The sequence below is a fragment of the Elephas maximus genome, chromosome 18, assembly GCF_024166365.1.
Source record: "Elephas maximus indicus isolate mEleMax1 chromosome 18, mEleMax1 primary haplotype, whole genome shotgun sequence".
NCBI classification, from domain to species: domain Eukaryota; kingdom Metazoa; phylum Chordata; class Mammalia; order Proboscidea; family Elephantidae; genus Elephas; species Elephas maximus.
This window is the reverse complement of record NC_064836.1, coordinates 40726032-40747976: the sequence shown is the minus strand read 5'-3', so window position 1 is coordinate 40747976 and position 21945 is coordinate 40726032. Positions and strand designations below refer to the sequence as shown.

Below are 21945 nucleotides of genomic sequence, written 5' to 3'. Positions count from 1 at the left end.
TTAGGGTGCCTCAGTACCATAAATCTGTCCCTTCTGTTTTTTCATTCCAAATAGAACAGCTAAGAAAGTAAAGGATTTACAAAGGGAGGTGTTAAAATCTAAATTCTAACAGTAAAGTCGCTACCGTCATCTGCTCACAAATAGCACGGTAAAGCATCAAAAAGTGTTGTTGAGTCAAGAAAGTCTGAATTATTTTCAAAGACAGGGTCATTAGAAAAAGTGACATTAATGGAGAGGAGAAGGCAGTAGAAGGATCATCTATTTATAGAGGTTTTACGCTATCTGCCTATATATGCAGGGGAGATTTTTCTTCCTTTGTGGTAAAAAAAAAAAAAAAAAAAAAAGGCAAAACAGACAATTTTCCAGGCAAGTAAATGAATAGGTGTAATGATTTGTGACACTTTAAAAATATAAGTGAACCCACCAAATATCCCATTTCCTAATATTACGATCTTAACACATGAATTCTGTCAATTGAGAGACTAAACAAAAATAACACCAGAATTATACAAATAAAAATAATGTTTAAATCCTGCCTACCACTCACTATTCACTTCTGGGCTCTATGTGTAGAGAGAAAGTAAACCCGTTGCCATCGAGTCTATTCTGAGTCATAGTGAACCTAGAGGACAGAGTAGAACTGCCTCATGGGGTTTCCAAGGCTGTCATCTTTATGGAAGCCTACTACCACATCTTTCTCCAGTGGAGTGGCTGGTGGGTTCGAACCACCTACTTTTCTGTTAGCAGTCCAGCACTTTAACCACTGTACCACCAAGGCTCCTTGTATAGAGTATATTAGCATACTTTTTGCAAGAGGAACAGGTTGCAAATATAAGAGGCAGAATTTCTTTGAGAAAATAATTTCCATACATAATGCTCCTTATCATTTTCTCTCTCTCTGCTCCTCCTTCATGTTCGTTTTATTCATTCTTTTGAAACGAATTTATCTGCTTCCAATTTAACCAGGCATGCGGTCCTGCTGGTATTTCCTACTACCCATCTTTTCATAGATTCCTGAGCTCTGTTCAACTTTCTCTCATTTTTATAAATGAAATAACTAAAGCCTCAGCTAAGCCTCTTGAACGCCTCCTCAGGTAGATGGAGAAGATGACAATAGGTCTTAAATGTAAATTGAGTCACGTGGGGAGTAGAAATGCATTCTAAACCTTTTATACCCTACCCAGTGCACATGGCTTAGTCACGTCCATAGACTTGGGGCATTTGGTAACAGCGCTGAACATCTGCATAATGAAAAGCTTGCCTCGGAGTGGGGACGGAGAGAGTGGCCTGAGGCAGTTTTTCTATGGGTTGTCCACCCACCAGTCTATGAAGAAGAGGAAGTGACCAAGCTGAATTTCAGTCTCCACATCGCTTCATCACTGCACTGGGAAACTGTTGGGCTGATTGAGCCCTGGAGATACAATGCTACATTTGGTGAGGGGCAGTTGAGGCAAGTTATGAGAAGGTTTTTTATAAGTATGTGCTACCCTGTAAGTAAGTATTGGAAACCCTGGTGGTGTAGTGGTTAAGAGGTACGCCTGCTAACCAAAATGTGAGCACTTCGAATGCACCAGTGGTTGCCTGGAAACTCTATGAGGCAGTTCTACTCTGTACTGTAGGATCACTGAGTCAGAACTGACTCAGTGGCAATGGCTTTGGTTTTGGGTTTTACCCTGCTATTGATGTCTGACGGCAACGTAAATTAAGGATAACTATAGAGAAAACCCATGAAACTACCTGTTGGTAATCTTCCTGTGTGTGGCCTTACAATTCACAGTCAGGTCCCAGGCTTCAGAAATGGACACAGACTTTCTGGCTCTTTTTGATCATGGCTGTCTGGGCTTACATCTAGAGGGAAAACAAAAACAAAACAGTTGCTATCAGTCGACCCTAACTCTCTTGGCCCCATGTGTTTCAGAGTAAAACCGCGCTCCACAGGGTTTTCAATGGCTGTGATCTTTTGGAAGTACATCTTTAGACCATTCTTTCAAGGTACCTCTGGATGGATTTAAACAGCTAACCTTTTGGTTAGTAGTGGAGTGCTTACCATATGTACCACCCAGGGATTCCACTACATATTAGGTTTTTTCGCATAACATGGTGCTAGACCCCTATTTTAACTCTATCCCACTGTTACCCTTTACATTCTATACTTTTTTAAAGTTAGATTTCTCTCTGTTCTCCAAACAGGTTGTGGGCTTTCACACCCCCAGGCTTTGCTTAAGCTTCTCTCTGTCCTGCCCACATCTCTAGTTACCTAATCTCTCCCCTTTCTTTAAAGCTTCCTGAAGCATTTCTTAATCCCGGATTCGGAAACTATCTCCTCTTCTTATGCTTGTCAGGGGCAGTTTCCTTATCCTAGGACATTTTTTACAACCTGGTTTATATGATCAAATTTCACGTTTATGTCTGATCTTCCAACAAAACTATTAGCAAATTGAGAGCAGGATCAGTAGCCAAATTGCTTTTGTATATTCCTGAGTACCTGAGCTATGTTCATTCATCTTTTCCATACACACAAACACACACAAGTAGTTTGGACACAGTACCGATACAAGCCTCTAATCAAAACTTTCATTAATGGCTAATGGTCCTTTGCTGTTCTCTCTGCTCCCCACTCTACCTCTGGAAAACTTAATGGCTAAATTAAGTCACAGACCACCAGTCAAATTCTCCCGCGGCTGGGACAAAAAAAAATAATTCAACTTCTAACGATGAAGAGGAAAATCTAAGCGTCAATATTTGCCTGAACACCAGGTGTGTGTTTATATACCATTTTTAAAAATCCCTTAGAAAAATAAACAGCTGGTGAAAAGAAACCAGGCATTTGTCTTTCATGTCCATAAATGTGCTGTTTCCACTTTGCCAGCAAAGAGCTGACCATCAGCTTGTTGTTAGCTGCCCTAGTGTAGGCGCTGGGGGTCTCCTGCCTGAAAGGATGAGAATTCTACCACTGAACTCCCAGTGACTCATGACCCCCTGAGCTTAGTTAAATAACAATTCATGCTACTCAGAGCTCGTCAAGGGTGTACGGAGAGTCCATTGGCAAAGGAACTTTTTAAGTAAATTATCATAAAATCTAGAAGTGATAGTATTTCAAGCTGCGAGGTGCTGGGGGCGCCATTAGTTTAAGTACTTCAACAATGGCGAGTGTTCTAAGAAACGCCTTCTCCCCCTCTAGGCTCTTCCAGTAACCCTGTCCCAGGGTGCCAAGTAAGTGAATCTTCGTACAGACCGGTTCTTTCTGGGGAGCACAGATGTCAGATAATTTCTCCCCCGTCCTTGTAAGCTCGTGTCTGCTCTTACCCCTGCCCTCCCTGAAGGCAATGAAACCTCCATTTCAACATCAAAACCCCAGGCGGAGCTTGGATTCTCAGTTCCACGATATTTCTCCCCCGTCCTATTTCCTTCCTCACTGAGGAGGAAACCAGCATTTACAGGCAAGTTCCTTGCTGAGTCTGCGGTGAGTCAGTGGAGCGCCCCGAGGAGCCAGAACGAATGTGCAGACCAAAGGATCCATTGTCTCCTTTGCTCTGACCCGGGCCGAACGACAAGGGCCCTGGGGCCAGTGACTTCTGCCTGCTGTCCGCTCTGGTCCGCCGCAGGCTGGACGTTCTCCTGACCAACCTTTTCCTACCCTTCCCGGAGAAATAACGATATGCCCAGCCTTCAGGCTGGGAGAGTTGGTGTTGGCCGCCTGCCACCGCTTCCTCTCTTCAATTTACATGCACACTGACACGCCACTGAGGGTGTGGGGGCGCGGTGCCACCGGCAGGAGGGGAGGCTCCCCGCGCAGCTCACCTCTGCATGTCGCCAGGACTTCCCTCGTCGCGCCCCTGGCGGGGACCTGGGCAGCGCTGTGCGCTGGGGACTGAGGGCAGAGCCCGCGGGGGTGACGAAGGGCGACCTCACACTTCTCTAAGGTCGCTGTGAGTCCGAATCGACTCCACGGCAATGGCTTTGCCTTTTTTTTTTTTTTAAGGACTCAGCCAAGTGGCTCCGCTGTCAGCCGAGCCTAAAGCAGCCCCTCCAACATCTCGCCTCTTCCCCAAATTCCCCAGTCCCCTGAAGGTATCTGCTCTCAACAGCGGTGCGTCGAGAGGGAAAAAGAAATTCTGTGCAGTTAGCCGCCTAGTCTCTAGTGCCCGGGGCCACAGGCAGTGTAGACACTGGAGGACAATCGCTTTCTCTCTGCCGCGGCTGAGGGAAAAGCGTGGGAAGGGGGCAAGGCGGGACGTGGCAGCCTGCTGAAGGTCTGGGGGTACGGGAGGGCCTGGAGGAGACCCAGAAGTCCTCCCCCGCAGCCCCAGGGGAAAGGGGGGCTGCGGAACACCCCCCTCCCGCCCCGCCCCCGGATGCCGCGCTCCCGCGAAGTCCAGGCGCGCTGAGAGCGCGGGCCGGCGGCCGCTGGCAGCGTCAGCATCGGCCCAGAGGGCGCGCTCCCTGGACTGGCTGGCGGCGGTCTGGACGGTCGGGCTGTCCTGTCCTCAGCCCCGAGGCCCGGAGCAGCGTGCGGATGGCCGGCAGGCTGAGCTTGCAGCCATCGCCCGCGGGGGTCCTCGTGCTGGTCCGGCTGCGGCGGCGCCTCTAGCTGGTAGTACCGGGGACCGAACCTACGATTCCCAGCTAGCTGCGGACGAATCCTGGGGCTGAGCGCCTCTCGGGGAAGCGGCCGCCGTGCGGCGCGGAGGGATACGCCTCGGCCGCGCCTCCCTCCCGCGCCCCCGCCCCCGCCTCCCTCCCCGCCCGGCTCTGCTGCCGCCTCGGCGGCCGCTGCTGCTGCTGGTGCCGCCGCCGCCGCTGCCTGGATATAGTGCGGCAAGGAGCGGAGCTTGCAGTCACTTTGAGAGGAGGAGCGCGCGGGCTGCGGGCTGCTGGGCACCCCGGGAGCAGCGGCGGCTCTAGCAGAGACGGCCGTGGCAGCGGAAGGTTCTCTTTCCAGGGCTGGACTTAATAACTTTGGGACTGTCCACCAGAGTCACGTCCTGAACATGAGCCTCCTCCTCTCCTTCTACCTGCTCGGGTTGCTTGTCAGTAGCGGGCAAGGTAGGAGTGTGGTGCTTTATTGCCTTTACTTTCCCTCCCCCTTCCACCCAGGCGAGAGGGGCACAGAGGGAGGCACAGGAACAACAACAAAAAATACATGAAAGAACTAAAGTTACAGTTACTATTGCCGTTGTTGTTGTTGTTATTATTTTCACCGTTTTTTTTAGCTGCCCCTAAAAATTGTCTCTGTTTCTGTCGAGTCCCTTAAATTTAAAAGACGAGAGAATATAGATTTGGACGTGGGTCTCAGTGATCAGGAAATCTGCTTCTCTTTTTCTGGGATCTCGGCTTCCTCTGGTTTCATTATCAAAAATTGGATAAGTATGTTGGTTGGTGTTTATTAGCAGTTAAATGTGTGAGGTTGGAGCTGGTAAGGGCACAGTGATGTTTTACAGAAGCAACAAAAACTATCAGGATTAAACTCGTTTGTCAGATATCTCTGTTGTGTGTAAGGGGTTCTTAAAGACTCTTTTCCAGCCCGTTTCTCAATACCTCAATTCCTGACCCCGAAGTGAACGATGATGGCTTATTTCTGTTGGAAACTGAGAGGGGCCATGCGTGTTGTAAGAAAACCAAATGGGTAGAACTAGGATGTGTTGCAGTCATTCATTTTAACCCCCTTCCCTTGTTAATATAGCAAGGTTGAAGAATTTTATAACATCGGGTTGTGATTACACCTGTAAGTTTTTTGTTTTTTAATTTTGTCTTGGAGAACGGGTGGGAGGTTTTTTTCTCTTAAAAAAAAAAAAATAGCCTGGTATAATAACCTGAGAAAATATTGTGGAAGCTACTTCTGTTTATCTGTATAGAGATAGATACAAATTTATCTTGCTTTGTTTATATGGCACACATTCACGTAAAATATTTTTATAATAAATGAAAGCCTTTGCAACTGTCCGGACAAGTTTGGACATTTAATTGGGGACACAATGCTAAAACATGCTTTGGTCAAAGTCTTTAAAGGAAAAAAAAAAAGACAGTCTTTTTGTAATATCTAATAATTGAAAAGAATGTTTTCTTATTAGTGTAGCATTAAATTGTTTTTTGAGAAAACGTAAATTACAAGACAAGTTAAAATATTCCCAAATATTAAATTCTAAGAGGTTTTTTCCCCCCCCTTTTTTAGCCGGTTCTGTGGTGCTTCCTTGGTCCAGCAGGGGGTGGTAGAACTCCATTTTTATGTCCCGAAATGGTTATTTCTGCTCTCCCACACTCACAGAGTCCTTCTATCATTCTTCAGCAGGGCTTGACATTTTGGATGGGAAGCCTTCCTTCCTCACCCCTTCTCCTCCTCAGAGCTATAGTGTTAGCGGCTGAGGAAACATGATTGGATGCAGATTTTATGTTCAGAAAGGAAAGGCAAAGACTGGACTATTGCTGTAGTTTGTGAAGTGTCTGAGTGAGGTGCTGCTCATTTTCCCTTGATAACATAGAGTGTGCAATATTTCAGTCTTAGCAAAATTGTGAATATGTCCATCTGAAGCTTAACACTAATCCAGTCAGTTAATTTAATTGCTAATATAGCAAAGCTCAGCGTACACTTAAGCACCACAGATACGGTGCTCTAATTTTTGGGGAGCTGCTGTTTGTGTTTAGTAACTGTTCATTTATAATAGAGACAGCTACTTCTGAATAACAGAAAGCAGCCCCTGAAAACAGCAGTTATACCACAACTGCAACTACGGAAGTATAGATAGTGGTGAGCAAGGTGGGGACTTAATTGAAAGCAAGTTTACACAGATTTAGGATTATATTGTGACTGGTTTGGAGAAGAAAAATGTCTCAGTTGAGGAGGCTGGGAATTTACCAGTGCAGACGCTAAGCGTGTTGGAATTTGGGGATATAAGAGAAATCTATTGACATTTAAATATTTAGGTTTAAATAGCCCACACAAAGGTGTATCATTTGTCTTTGTATACGTGACATAGATTTGAAATTGTGATTCAGCTAAATTATCAAGAACCCAATGGAATTGAGAATGCAAGGTGGTTATAACCAGGGGCTCTGAGACCTGCCTGCCTGAGGGGGAGCCCATATTCACTGTAATGAATCCAGGAAGGAGAGCATCGTTCTAAAGAAGGATCTCTCTATCTGGTACAATTTCCAAATCCATGACACTTAGAGAGACACATCAGAGGGAACATATCACCTAGCTTGTGTGAAAAGGTACGTGGACTACTTCTCTGCTCTGTATCCTAATGAAGTCAGAGATGCCTGGAAACAGCAGTCCTGATCCAGGAGTCCAATTCCTGTCTCCCCGTGTTTTGTTCTCTAATTAAGGATGCAGCAGCAAGTATCAGACACACCACTGGGAGCGGTTCTAGAAGAATGAATCTAGTGTAACTCCCAATTTTGCTTATTGTTTTGTAAAAGGGGCCGTAGAAAAGCCACCCATCAATGAACCCTGGGCTTGTTTTAGAAATACTAAAACCTCGGGTGGCTGATTTGTGTTTTCAACAATATCCTTGCAGGGATTTTATGAAGCCTGATTGAAGCTCTTGCTTTGGAAAGTGGCGTGCAGTTAGACAGGGGACAGGCAACGATGATGTATTCCCTTTTAAGTCGTCAAAATGTTTTGAACTGCAGCAGGTGACTAGGAGAAAATGACAGAAGTGAAAAACTGACTAACGTAAGTGGATGCCAATACTGTAATTAGCTAACGAGGCCTAATAGTCCTACTTCTGACACAAGACAACGTTATTGTTCTGTTGTATTGAGAGCTTTTTTTTTAATTGTAGCAGAAATGGTTTCCAAAAGGCTCTCATTTCCACTGCAATATTAATATCTCATGAAATAAGGTTGGAGTTTTTCAAGTCTGAATTTTATGATTAGTGGACCAAACCAAAAAAAAAAAAAAAAACCCAGTGCTGTCGAGTCGATTCCGACTCGTAGTGACCCTGTAGGACAGAGTAGAGCTGCCCCATAGAGTCTCTCAGGAGCACCTGGCGGATTCAAACTGCCGACCCTTTGGTTGGCGGCCGTAGCACTTAACCACTACACCATCAGGGTAGTGGGAGCAAGATGCTACAATTCTGTACATTTGCCCTGTTTTTCTTTTATATTCAAAACTTGGTCACAGTCTCTGTCATCATAAATCTCAAGGGATCACTTGAGTCTCGCCTTCACAGCCCATTTGATGTTTAGCTCTTCGCAAATTTGGGTTACCAAACTGCCGTCTTTATGGGTTACTTTTCGGAAGCTTTCTTAATTTTTAACATCATGTTCTTCTTTTAAAAAACAATACCTGCGTATGATTAATAAGGATCTGTTACTGGATGCTCAGCCATATAAAATAGAAGTCCAGTTGTAATAAAATAAAATACACGGTGCAACAGAAATCTTCCTCTCTCCTGCGATCCAGTTCAACCATACATGGTGGGAACACTTACCTAAGCCAAAATCAGAGGGTTAGCGAGGGTAAATTGCTCAGCTAATTAGTTAAACCAGGCATCTGCCTACAGTTACTCTTTTGGGTGAAGTGCTGTAAGTCATTGTTGCATAGAGAAGTATAACCCAGTGTAGCTTCTAAAAATAGAGCACAGGTGTGCGGTGGCTACTAGTTTCAAATGGACAGGAGCAATCTCTGTCTTCTGCCTAACTTGTATACTGCCACAGCCTTTCAACCCTGTTTGAAAGCTCTGCTTGAATTTTTTCACGCCAACCTCTGTTTGCAACACTTGGATTGAATGTACTGCACGTTCATTTGCACTTGATAGATGGCACTGGGGTGGGTGGGGTAGTGTTATTGTCAGTAACACAGATTTTCTTCCTTGCTTTATGTCCCCAGAGTTAAGCAGACCATTTTCTCACTTTAGTTTCTAATGCTGAATCAGAGCTCGAAGAGGAAGAAGGGAAGTTGGTGTCAGGCCCCGGGTGTCAGATGAGTCTTCTCAATGACACAGGGGGCCAATGTTCTCCCAGAGGTAATGTCCTTCGAGAGAAGCAATTAATGGAACAAAGGAACTTCATTCAGTACAGGAAGAAAGTCAAACGTCATATAATTTTGTCAGTAAAATGGGCTCTTTTAACAAATAGACCTAGTATGTAATTGGACTGAGAAATGCGCTGCAGAGAGCGAGGCTGGCAACCAAGCCAAACAGTGTGATTTGTTTTTGCCCGTTGCCTTGCGAGGGAGCCTTGCGAGTAGCAACAGGATTGACAGCCTCCAGGCCCTGGAGCTAGTCCTGCTGCCTCTTCTGGTTCTTGACGTTTGAGAATTCATTTTAATTTTTCTGTTGTCAGGGTCATCTCTCGTAGCAGTAAACTTTTGAGAGTATAAAGAAAAGTGCTTGATAAGTGATAGAAGGAGTCTGAATGGCTTTTGTTTTGTTTCATTTTTGGTCTAAAATGAAAATAATCCTCTGGGTGTTGGTGCATACAAAATTAATTTAATTTTTATGCTCTTATAAAGGGAACGTCATTGCTTTGCAAGTTTTATTGACCTACATTCTAAATTCCTGTGTCCTTTATGCTATCCCAATTATATTGAGGATACGAGTATTTGAAAGGTTGTGAATTAGCTTTAATTTTCCAAATTACATGATAGGGGAACACTTTGAGGTTCAACCACTGCTTTTGTGCTTTTATTAGATGTAATATTCCTGTACTTCATAGCAGCGAGGTATCTTTAATTGTTCAGCAAATAAAAGTGCTTCGATATGGCACCTGTTTTAAATATTTTAATGATTTTCCACTATTCACAATATTTATAATAATGAGGCTAATCCAGAATAGTTATCATTGTACCTAGTTTCACATATTCACTTATGCCATCCCACCAAACAGTACAAGATGTTTTAGAAAGCCGTGATGTAATGAAACAAACTTCCCGGGTTTTGAAGACTGAAGAGGGGTGATGAGTAAATTGGAGCATATTTACAAGCCTAGTAGTCAACAGATGAGGGTTTGAAAAATTTCAGGTCAAACTTCAGATCAAAATTTTGTTGGCTGCCAACTCTTCAGACAGAGATTGGACTGGACTATAAGACAGAAAATGATACTGGTGAGGAGTAAGGTTCTTGGCTCCAGTAGACACATGAAACTACGTGGGCAGCTCCTGTCTGGAGGCATGATGAGAAGGCAGAGGGGGACAGAAGCTGGTTGAATGGACACGGGGAATACAGGGTGGAGAGAAGGAGTGTGCTGTCTTATTAGGGGGAGAGCAGCTAGGAGTACATAGCAAGGTATGTGTAAGTTTTTGTATGAGAGACTGAGTTAATTTGTAAGCTTTCATTTAAACACAATAAAAAAAAATTTGCAGGCTGCATTTTGTGTATTAGAACTGGTAGAGAAGGGGAAGGAGCATTAGATTTGGAGTCAGAAGACTCTGTTTGACTTTCCTGCCCTACTACTAATAGTCTCTTGACCTTGAAAAAGCAACATAATCTCTAAAAAACATTACTTGTTTATTTGAAAAAATTATATGTGTATGTATATATATATATATGATTGGTTGACCTTGCACCACTACCTTGAGAAGCAGTTGTAGGAGATAGAAGTAGTCACTGTATAAAATGCCAGCCCTACTACGTTTGACGCTTTTTATGTTTCTACCTTTCATTTGCATACTGATAAATCTGCCTGTGGTTTAAAAAGATCTCGTTTACCCAATTAAAAAACAAAATATACCCTAAACTGTTTTGTGATTAGAAAAAAACTATTGAGGGAAGAGAATGATCTAATTCATTGATGAAGTTAATTCATTCCTCATTTACTCATTCACTGAACATTTATTAAATGCCTACTGTGTCCCAGACACCTCATCAGGCAGCATTATAAGGCACAACCTAATAGGTCGTGTGATGAACAACTCCAGGGGGCGCCATTCATAACCGTAATGCTAGCATATTTATGTTTATTTTCACAGATTTCCAGCAGGTGGCAGTACAGAGTATTGAGGAATGGGTGGCTTTTTGTATCATAAATGCTTCCCATGGGCATGCACCAGACCCGTTTTAGGGTCTAGGCTGTTTAGGATAGACACACAAGGAGGACAAGTTACTTACCAAAGATCAAATAGAATGTTGAAAGAGCTTATAACTAGAGCTCAGGTCCCCAGAGTCGGAATTCAGCTGTCTGAACACCAAAATGATGCATAGATTTTTAAAAGCTAAACTAACGTATCTTTATGAAAACAGAAGGCCACATCTTTCTGCCCAGGAGCAGCTGATGAGTTTGAATCACCAGCCATTTGGTTAGCAGATGAGCACTTAACCACTGCACCACCGGGGCTCCCCTAAGGTGTTAGCAACTTAGAATGATAAATATTTTATTTCTACACCATTTTGTCAATCAGTTGACAAACAGCTGTTCAGTCCATACAAGGAACATAATGCCAGCACCTTATAAAAGTACAGAGCTCTTGTTCAGAGTGCTTTCAACCGCCTAATTTAGGATGATCGTGATTCCAGAAGATTATTAGCTTTATCTTATGGATGAAGAAGTTCAGGCTCAGAGGAATTATCTGATTTACTTATATCAATCACAGTTAATGGTTATCTGGAATTAGAACCCATATTTTCTGACATCTAATTCAGTTCCTACTTTTTAGTACATAAGGCAGTTTGAAAATTTGTGTGTGTATGTGGGGCATAGCGGTGTTTAGAATTCAAGGTTTATAGTTGAGAAGGCACTGAATATAGATTTAAAAGACATTGAAGTATGTGAGAGATCAATAACTGTTCAACAAAATGTTGTCAAATTGATAAAATATATGATATGGTTAATTAAAAACTAAATGGCTTAAATATGTCCTTAGGCATTTGGTATCTAGAAAGGTACTAAAATTTGTTGAGTGTTTACAGCTCTGACAGGGAACTGAACAGAGAAACCCCGAGGGAGCAGGAGAGCAATGGGATGCAGACCCCAAATGCTCTTAAAAAGACCAGACTTAATGGTCAGACTGGGACTGGAGGGACTCCGGAGACCATGGTCCCCAGACCTTCTGTTAGCCCAAGACAGGAACCATTCCCAAAGCTAACTCTTCAGACAGGGATTTGACTGGAATATGGGGTGGAAAATGATACTGGTGAAGAATGAGCTTCTTGGATCAAGTGGACACATGAGACTCTGTTGGCATCTCCTGTCTGGAGGGGAGATGAGAGATCAGAGGGGCCCAGAAGCTACCCGAATGGACGTGAGGAGAGAGAGTGGTGAGAAGAACTGTGCTACCTCATTAGAGGGAGAGCAATTAAGAGTGTATAGCAAGGTGTACGTACATTTTTGTACGAGAGACTGACATGATTTGTAAACTTTCACTTAAAGCACAATAAAAATTAATGGAAAAAAAATTTTGTTCAGTGTTTACCAATTGCCTGGGTCTGTTCTAAGCACTTTAAACGAAACCAAAAACCAAACCCAGTGCCATTGAGTCAATTCCAACTCACAGCGACCCAATAGGACAGAGTAGAACTACCCCATAGAGTTTCCAAGGAGTGCCTGGCGGATTCAAGCTGCCGACCCTTTGGTTAGCAGCCGTAGCACTTAACCACTACGCCACCAGGGTTTCCCTAAACACTTTACATATGCTTTAATATGTACAATAGTTCTTTATTATTATGCCCCTTTTACACTTGAAGTCTATGAGGCCTAGAGAGTTTAAAAAACTGTGTAAGCTTATTTGCTGTAATAAACAAGGAATGAATTCATGACATTTCCACAGTATAACTTAACCAAGACGCCATCTTACCAGTCATTGAGGCAGAGAAGGCTTCAACATGGTGAGAATCAATGTGGAAAATAGCCCAGGGAGAAAAAAAAGTGTGAACACGTTTTATGAAAGGGGGAAGGTGTTCACAGGACTGACACAGCCAACTTTAAGAGTTAAGGCTTTGGATAAGTGAGTTGCTGGACTCAGTTATGGAAATATCGATGGAGGTAGAAGTCAGAAAGACTTTGAGGTCAAACCGAGTTTGACTATTTTGTGTAAATCTTTGGGAGCCATTATTTGAGTGGGACAATGCAGTCTTATTTTGTTCTTAAATCTAGTGACTGTGTAGGATGGACCAAAAAACCAAAACAAACGTGTTGCCACCCTGTCGATTCTAACTTATACCAACCCTACAGGACAGAGTAGAACTGCCCCATAGAGTTTCCAAGGAGCGCCTGTTGGTTTTGAACTGCCAACCTTTTGGTTAGCATCTGTGGTTCTTAACCACTACCCCACCAGGGTTTCCAAGGATGGACCAAAGGAAGGTGAAAAAAGAAATGATGGTACACGGGACATGGAAGAGTTTATGAAACTTAGTAGCGAGTTCAGTTTGGGAGCTGGAAAGGAAGGAAACGCCAAAATTTTTAGCATAGTTGATAGAATGGCTGTATTTTAATAGAAGGAAGTAAATACAAAAAAGTTTCTTTTATTTTTTGCAGTTTTTATTTTATTTATTCTTTTTTTGTTTTGCTACTTTTTAAATTACATGTTAAACTTGAGGGCTCCATGGGCCATCTGGATAGAAATGTCAACAATAAATTTGGAAATGTGAGCTGTTGAACTTTGTAATTTCTTCAGAATCCTGTCTCTACCTTTTTTTTTTTTAACTTCTGTCTTTATATTCTTTTTCCATCACCATTTGCCCTCCAAATATTATTTTTAGTATATGCCTGAAATTTTGAGTAAAATATCAAGCAAGTAAAATTTGCTTTTGTTATGTATTCCTTTAGATAATTTTCTTAGTTATAATCATAGTTTTTCCCCTGGGGAACAAATAAAAGCAAATCCCACAAATCCCAAAAAACAAAAAAGAATTTTAGTATGGAAAATATAAAGTTGAAAAATTCCCTGTTAGGTTGTAGAGATAAGGGAAGGAACTACTATTTTTGAGCGCCTACACTATACCAGAGGAGCCCCGGTGGCACAGTGTTCAAAGCGCTGAGCTGCGAAGAGAAAGGTCAGTGGTTAGGACCCACTAGCTGCTTGCTCCATGGGAGAAAGGTGTGGCAATCTACTTCCGTAAAGATTTAGAGCCTTGGAAATCTTATGGGGCAGTTTTACCCTGTCCAATAGGGTTACTAGGGGCTTTTGTGGGACAGTGCTGTTAACTGAAGGTCAGCAGTTCGAATTCAGCCGGAGATCCTTGGAAATCCTGTGGGGCAGTTCTACTGTCCTATGAGTTGAAATTGATTTGAGGACAACAGGTTTGGTTTAGTTTATAGGGTCCCTGTGTCAAAATCAACTTGACAGCAACAGGTACTCTATGCCAGGGAGTTGTGACGAGCATGTTCATACTCATTGTCTTATTTAATCCTGATAACATCACATTGGTAAATAGATTGAGAGTGTCTGATTTGCCTAAAGCTACAAAGTATGTATTGTAAGATGACACCTAAGTTTATGGCCAGAGAACATCAAATACATTTGATATATTCTCCTTCAGTCTCATCTGCTATGGTTTGTGATTTTTTGATGCATAATAACCTTATAAATGATTAGTAGATAGGAAGTCTGTGTGCTGTATAATACAAAGAATGTGTTGGTCCATACATGGTTTTCTCAGTTCATTAATTTTTAAGTGATCAAGGGCAAGCTTTCTCAAAATTAAAGAGAAGCTTTAGCAACATTTGAAGATCTTAAGAAAAATATGCAAAAATCAACTAAAGTGCTTTCTTTTAGTGCACGCATCCCTTGGTTTAATGGCTTCAAGATTCCTCTTGTTTCCTGCAGCATTGTGTATCTGGCAAAGTTGAGAGTGCAGTTGAAGAAGGTTGGAAGCCATTTTCCCCTGTATTAAAGAGATTTGCTTGTTTATCCGTTGTTACTTCTTAAAGGCTACATGCTAGATCATAGATTTCGTTATAAAGTGAGTATCACTTAGGCCTTACATCTTGAAGCAAGATGAAAAAGTTAAGTGAAAATACCAGTGGAGATTTAACTGTGCTAATATTTTAATTTAGATTGTTAGGGATATTGTTAGTGCTTATTTATGAATTCCTGTAGGATTTGAGTATTTTTCCTCCTAATCCTGTCTTTCTCTGTAAACTATGATATTTTTTGCTACACAATTTTGCAGATATCAGGGCTTCTGAGAAATGCAAAAATGGTGTTATAGCAGAAAGGCATGTCACTATTAGTAAAATAAACCAATGTAATGTGGTTAAGATCTACATTATAATGTAATAGGGTAGGTTCTCATTGAAAAAAAAAAGGTAAGAGTACCTCTGCATTTTGGCCTAAGTATTAATGAAAGGGCTTGTGGATGTAACTTCCATTATTGTTAACTTGTCCAAATTGAACTCATTTTCTGATACCTCTAATGCTTTTTTTTTTTTTCTAATGCTAGATTTTCTAGTTATTTTTTCTGTTTGTTTCCCTGCCTATTTTCTTTTTGATTCATATTCTCTACCAGTCACAAGTATTGAAAGTCCTTCCTGAGCAGGGAAGTTGCATTTTTGTATTCTAACACTAAGCAAGTGTCATTTCTGAGGGAAAAGCCAGTTAGATGTTATATGAAGATTACAATGGAACGTGGGGTATTTGCCATATATTTTGTTAAATTGCATGGCTGCAATTTATTTATTTACTTTTACTTAGATAAACCACTTAGAACTTTCTAATACCAACTGAAGTTAAACATAGTTGCAGTTCCTTTCACTCCTTTTTCATTCTCTTTATTACCCTGGTTATTCTGTAGATGATATCCTAGAATTTTACACTAGAAGTCAAGCTTTTGAATTATCAAAAATTTAGTTATTTTTAAGATATTTAACATACTTAAATCCATTAAAACTTAATTTATAGAAATGCATATGTATCTTACACCCTGAAACATTTTGGTTGACAAAGCACATTTATAACCGATTGTCATTGAGTCGATAGTGACTCGTAGCCACCCTGGAGGACAGTAGAACTGCCCCATAGGGTTTCCAAGGAGTAGCTGATAGATTCGAATTGCTGACCTTTTGGATAGTAGCCGAGCTTTTAACCACGGCACCACCAGGGCTCCAACACATTTAAAGTCAACTCTAAGTAACGTATTTGAAATTCCACAATTATCCTGAAAAGTAGATACTATTCTTTTTTAGAACAGTAGAAAATGAACCTCAAAGAGGTGAAATTACTTGCCCAAGAAGACACATTTAAAAAAAATGGGAGGGTCAGACTTGATGTAGATATTTTTACCCTAGATGCAGCATATTTTCCTATTTCATTATCTCTAGTTTTTACCTCAATATATTTTACTCATATTCATGAAGCAATTCTCAAAAATGATTTCTTAGAACAGCACAAGTATTATATCATTTAGGCCCTTCAAAGTTATTGTTTGTCTGTGCTTAGGGGACACAGGCTGTTGATTTAATCAGAGTCTGCCTTTCATGTGCATTATCTGAGAATTCCAGACTTGGAACTGTTGATACTTTTGCCTTATATTTGCACAGTTCTTTTGTCTCAACCTCATTGCTTGTTATGCTGCATACCCACCGCTGTTACACCATTCCTGGAATTCCCAGAACTAGACCCTGTGTGTACACAGCTTGTGGCATTTGCACATTTCCTGCCTTTCTTCCCTGAGCAATGTCTATGTATTTCTTCAAGACTCAGCTCGAGCATCTCATCACTGAAGCCATCTTTGATTCTTTCAACAAATGTATATTTAATGCCTGTAATACACCAGTCACAGTGCAAGGCATTGTAGATTCAATGAAACATGGTAATATCCCTGAATTCTGCATGACAAACGTCATTGTACTCTGTTGTGTCATCCCATGTGCACTTCATGAAAGCAAGGATGTCTTTCCATGCTGGCTTCCCATTGAGTGTGATGGACTTGATTACAGAGTTCACTGTAAATACATATGTGTATTCTGGAACAGAGTACATGCTTAGCAAATATTCACTGAGTGAATATTTAAATAATACCTGGTGTTTAGGGGTAAGCCTAAATGGCTGACTATTTAAAGATATTACTCTTAGTCTTGGGTAATGATTTGGCTTATTGGGAATATACTATGTTTTTGTTTGGGTATTTGTTTACACCACTGTTGTATACATTGTAGACTTTGAATAAATATATGAATGCCTATGAAATAATAATGAGATTACTTAACTGAGGAGAACTAGCAAAGAAGACCTGTGTTATATCTGATCTTAACTCCCATACTGAAAACGAATTAGTCAGGGAATAAAGCGAGATTTTAAACCTGTTTTAAGATTTGTTCTTTTAAAGCCTTAATGCATAGGAGATAGCAATGTAGTTGAGGTTTAAAAAAAAAAGTCTGCAATGTGTAGAAATAAATGAAGGGGTATAATATATTGATGATTGTGTGGCTAAAAGAATTAGATATTGTCAATAGTAAATATCTTATATGTCAATGAAGCAAGTATTTAAAGTCCCCCAAATCAAGATAATCCCCTGTGGTTAATTAAAAGTTGATTATTCAATCAGAGTTTATTGAAAACCAATTCTAAGCTGTATATATAGAAAGATAAGTAATAGAAGAGTTATTCTATTATGATATATTTTCATGGACACTTGGATTTTGTCTGTATTTTTTTTTTTTTATGCAATGCAATTTAACCTAAAAAATTGACTCTAGTTTGCTACCTCTGTTTTTTCATTATTTTTTGATACTCTCTTGGTCTAGCTTTATCAGTGATAAAAGAATTTAAGTGAATCGGACAGAATATATTATGTATTTATTCACCTGCCAACCATTTCTCCGTGAACATTACCATTATTGTGTTTGTGGCTTCAATGTGAAATGCAGTTTGCAATTAGAATTGCTACTGCTGCTTCTGATTCATCTGTTTTTACTTTTATTCCCCTGTTAAATTCCACGTAATTTTTAATCACTTTGTGTAGCTATCTACGTGAGTTATTTTATTTCAAATCCCCTTCATAAGCGCCACTCTACTTCATTCTCTCTGTGGGAGTTGTCCACTCAAATTCAAAACCAAACACAAGTTACAAAATGACTGTATGCCACCCTTTATGGTTTATGTAAACCTTCACAGTGATATCCCAGATGGATAGGAAGTGTTCATCTTTCATATTCTTTTGCTATTAAAAAAAATAGTACTTGGTGGTACAGAATTCTGAGCCATTATGAAGTACTCTCAGTTGCTAAATGTGTTTTCCTTTCAGTTCCCCACTCCGTTTCCATTATAAGAAAATATTTTATTAAAAACATTCTTCCTCTTGCGTCATGCGTTAGTACAGCAGTTGCTTCATGAACAGTGTCTTCTCCGAGTAGAATCCATCTCTCCTTGCTAGGAAAATCAAAGGATTAGAAAAGTCTTAACAATGGTGGGGAAGGGGACTTATTTATTAGTTAGCTTTCACTTAAGTCTTCTGCCCAGCTGCTTCTCACCTGTACACCTTCCATCTTATTTAAAAGCATCCCCATCTCAGGTGATGTGTGTGGATGTGAATGTGTGATGGCAGAAAAGCAGTTGTTGTAAGAAAGAGTAGTGTCTACCAGGGTTCATGGTGCCTCCGTATCACATTCTGACACCAGTAGAAACACATGCCGGAAGCTAAGACTGAGCGAGAAAGAGAAGTAAATACTAATCGTAATGATCAAATTTGAATCAATCATGGTTTTGTTTCAAGGAAGATGATTCATCAGCCCACAGAGAATGGGGAGGTGAGTGTTGGTGCCAGTAATTTGGAGACTGTAGATAAGGCCTGATGTAGTTATCGGCATACAAAGGAAGAAGGAGATGCCAGCAACATAGGATGGTTGCCGACAACCTTGTTTCCTCAGTGAACAGTGTCTATTTATAAATCTTTGGTGAATTAATTGAACAAAGGAAGAAAACCTGTCAATCGCCCTGCAGCATACTTTAATATGGGTTGCCTCATTTATATATTCACAGACATATAGGAGTTCTGAACTATTATTTTACAGATGAGGGAACTGAATTTCATAAATGTTAAGTAGCATCTAATAAGTGCAAATAAGTAAGGAGGCGAAATTCAAATTGTGGTATATTTGGTTTTAAAATTCTGTTCATTCTGTTGACTAAAACATGGTCCCTTGAAGTAGCAAGAAATTGCCAAACTACAGACTGGTTTTACTACCAGTGGGTGAATTACCAAATCTTTCACTGACAGAAAAAAATTAATTTGCATGGAGAGCCAGTAGGATTTAGAGATACTATAATGTCAAGGTGGGGCACCTTGATTGTACAGGTTAGTATAATTCACTAAGGACTATGTAACATTAATATTTAAGTATAAACTGTATTTTTAAATGGCTTCTCTTATTTTGAAACACTATAATCATTAATAATTCAGTAAGTCATCAGTTTGTGGTTAACTTATTGGATATTTTCATAATGAAATTACATCAGTTTAGGATGCTTTCAGTAGCTAGAAGCAGAAGAACAAAATCGAAATGGCTTAAAAAATATAAATCTGTTTTAGCATGTAGGAAGGCAATTATAGGCAAGTTTTATTAGTTCAGCCATTCATCATTATCATCAGAGATCCATTTGCTTTTCATATTTCTACACTTCCATACTCACAATTTGACTTTTTCCTTGACTTCATGGAAGAAAGGTGGCTGGTTCAGCTCCTGAAGTTAGGAAAGAGAAATAAGTATTTCTTTTATGGGCTTTCTTTTAATAATAAAGGAAAAATTCTCATATGTCATCGAGTAGTCTTCCCACTCTTCTCATTGGCTAGACTTGCTTCATATGAACACAAGTAGTTAAGCTCTGGGCTACAAACGGAAAGATTGTTGATTTGAATCCAGGAGGAAATGCCTGACAATCTACTTTCGAAAGGTCACAGCCATTGAAAACCCCATGAAGTGCAGCTCTACACTGAAACACAGTGGTCGCCATGAGTCAGAACTGACTCATTGACAACTAGTTTGGTTTTTGGTTTTTAGTAAGGAAAAATGGAAGGAGAAGAGTGTTGGGTAGGCGGTGAAATGCGTCTGCCACACGAATGTTGGACCGGTCCTTTTTGGCAAAGATTATAAACTATTTAAAACCAAAATGTATTAAGTACTTACAAACCAAACCAAGCTCACTGCTGTCCAGTTGATTCTGACTCTTTAGTGTACCATTTTTACATGTAGTTTTGCATGTGATCTCATCTAATCCTGCCTCAGGAGATTGATTCTGTTTTGTAGATGAGGAAGTGAAGAGATCATGAAAATATTGAATGATTTGCCAAATCCACAGAGCCTCTCAGTGGTGAAGTTCAGAATTGAACCCTGAATGTCTGGCATCGGAGTTAGTCTTCTCTCTGCCACTAACCATTAACATTGTGCATAGTTTAACTATTACTACATTTAAGAATGGTTGTTGTTGTTAGGTGCCTTCAAGTCGGTTCCGACTTATAGTGACCCTTTGTAAAACAGAATGAAACACTACCTGGTCCTGCACCGTCCTCAATTTTTATTGTGCTTGAGCCCATTGTTGCAGCCACTGTGTTGAGGGTCTTCCTCTTTTTCCGCAACCCTCTACTTTACCAAGCACGATGTCCTTCTCCAGGTACTGATCCCTCCTGATAACCTGTCCAAAGTATGTGAGACGTAGTCTTGCCATCCTCGCTTCTAAGGAGCATTCTGGTTGTACCTCCTGTAAGACAGATTTGTTCATTCTTTTGGCAGTCCATGGTATATTCAGTATTCCTCACCAGTATCACAATTAAAACGCATCAGTTCTTCTGTCTTCCTTATTCATTGTCTAGCTTTCGCATGTATATGAGGCAACCGAAAACAACATGGCTTGGGTCAGGTGTGCGTTAGTCTTCAAGGTGACATCTTTGTTTTTCAGCACTTTAAAGAAGTCTTTTGTGGCAGATTTGCCTAATATGATGCGTGTTTGCATTTCTTGACTGCAGCTTCCATGGGTATTGATTGTGGATCCAAGTAAAATGAAATCCTTGACAACTTCAGTCTTTTCTCCATTTATCATGATGTTGCCTATTGGTCCTGTTGTGAGGATTTTTCTTTTCTTTATATTGAGTTGTAATTCCTATTGAAGGCTGTATGTAGTCTTTGATCTTCATCAATAAGTGCTTCAAGTTTTCACTTTCAGCAAGCAAGGATGTGTCATGTGCGTATCACAGGTTGTTAATGAGTCTTCCTCCAATCCTGATGCCGCATTCTTCTTCTTAAAGTCCAGCTACTCTGATTATTTTTGCTCAGCAGATAGATTGAATAAGTATAGTTAAAGGATACAACCCTGATCTACACCTTTCCTGACTTTAAACCACCCAGTATCCCTTGTTCTGTTTGAACGACTGCCTCTTGGTCTATGTACAGGTTCCTCATGAGCATAATTAAGTGCTCTGGAATGCCCAAGAATCGTAGGTAAGGGGATTAGCTTCCTTTCTGAAGACCATGTTCTAGGCACTGTGCTAAGAAAGCTGTAATACTTGGTCTTTTTTAATACCTATATCTACCCAGACCAAAACATTTTTTTTCTCTACTTTATAAATGGGGAAATTATGGGATAGAACAATAAAGTAATTTTCCTGAGGCCACATGCTATGAAATTGCTAAGCTGAGATCTGAATGCAGGCTTATTTTGATTCTGAAGACTTGAGCCTACTACCACAAAACCCTTGGGGCCTGTAATTAAAGTATGGTGGCAGTAGTGTAATAGATTTGGAATAAACCAAATTTCATAAACCTGACTAGTCCTCCACGTGCATATAATAAAAAGAAGCTAAATTTTTTTCTTTAGGAAAATGAGCTTAATTGCTTTTTTTTTATTTTTGCTACTAGACAGGAGAATAACCTTGTCAAGTTTCAGGAGGTTCAGGGAAAGCATACATTTTATTGGTTTGAGAGAATTGGATACAAAAGAGAAATGGTGGCCAGGTCTTCAGTAGAAGGAAAAGATGAAGCTGAAAAAGGGGAGTATTGATTTGAAACTGACTGCTGAGAGAGCTTGAATATTGAAGTACGGGTGGTTACACAGGCTCACCAATCAGGGTTCTAGTC

The 21945-nt window shown here is 40.6% G+C and overlaps 1 protein-coding gene and 1 long non-coding RNA gene across 3 annotated transcripts in view; one reads left to right on the top strand and one right to left on the bottom strand.

Moving 5' to 3' along the window:
* The window catches only part of LOC126061341 (uncharacterized), a 72081-nt gene extending 67781 nt beyond the window's left edge, over positions 1-4300 (bottom strand). Inside the window, exons 1-2 of the long non-coding RNA XR_007513769.1 lie at positions 3802-4300; positions 1738-1848 (exon numbers count right to left, since the gene is read on the bottom strand). This is a non-coding gene — a long non-coding RNA (uncharacterized LOC126061341). The remainder of the gene's footprint in view (positions 1-1737; positions 1849-3801) is intronic.
* Positions 4301-4771: 471 nt separating this feature from the next.
* NCAM2 (neural cell adhesion molecule 2) overlaps positions 4772-21945 on the top strand; it is a 553783-nt gene continuing 536609 nt past the window's right edge. For both annotated transcript variants that reach the window (XM_049857852.1, XM_049857854.1), the window contains exon 1: positions 4772-5046. In XM_049857852.1, the coding sequence (XP_049713809.1) occupies positions 4992-5046 (55 nt within the window). In that variant the 5' untranslated portion in view covers positions 4772-4991. The remainder of the gene's footprint in view (positions 5047-21945) is intronic.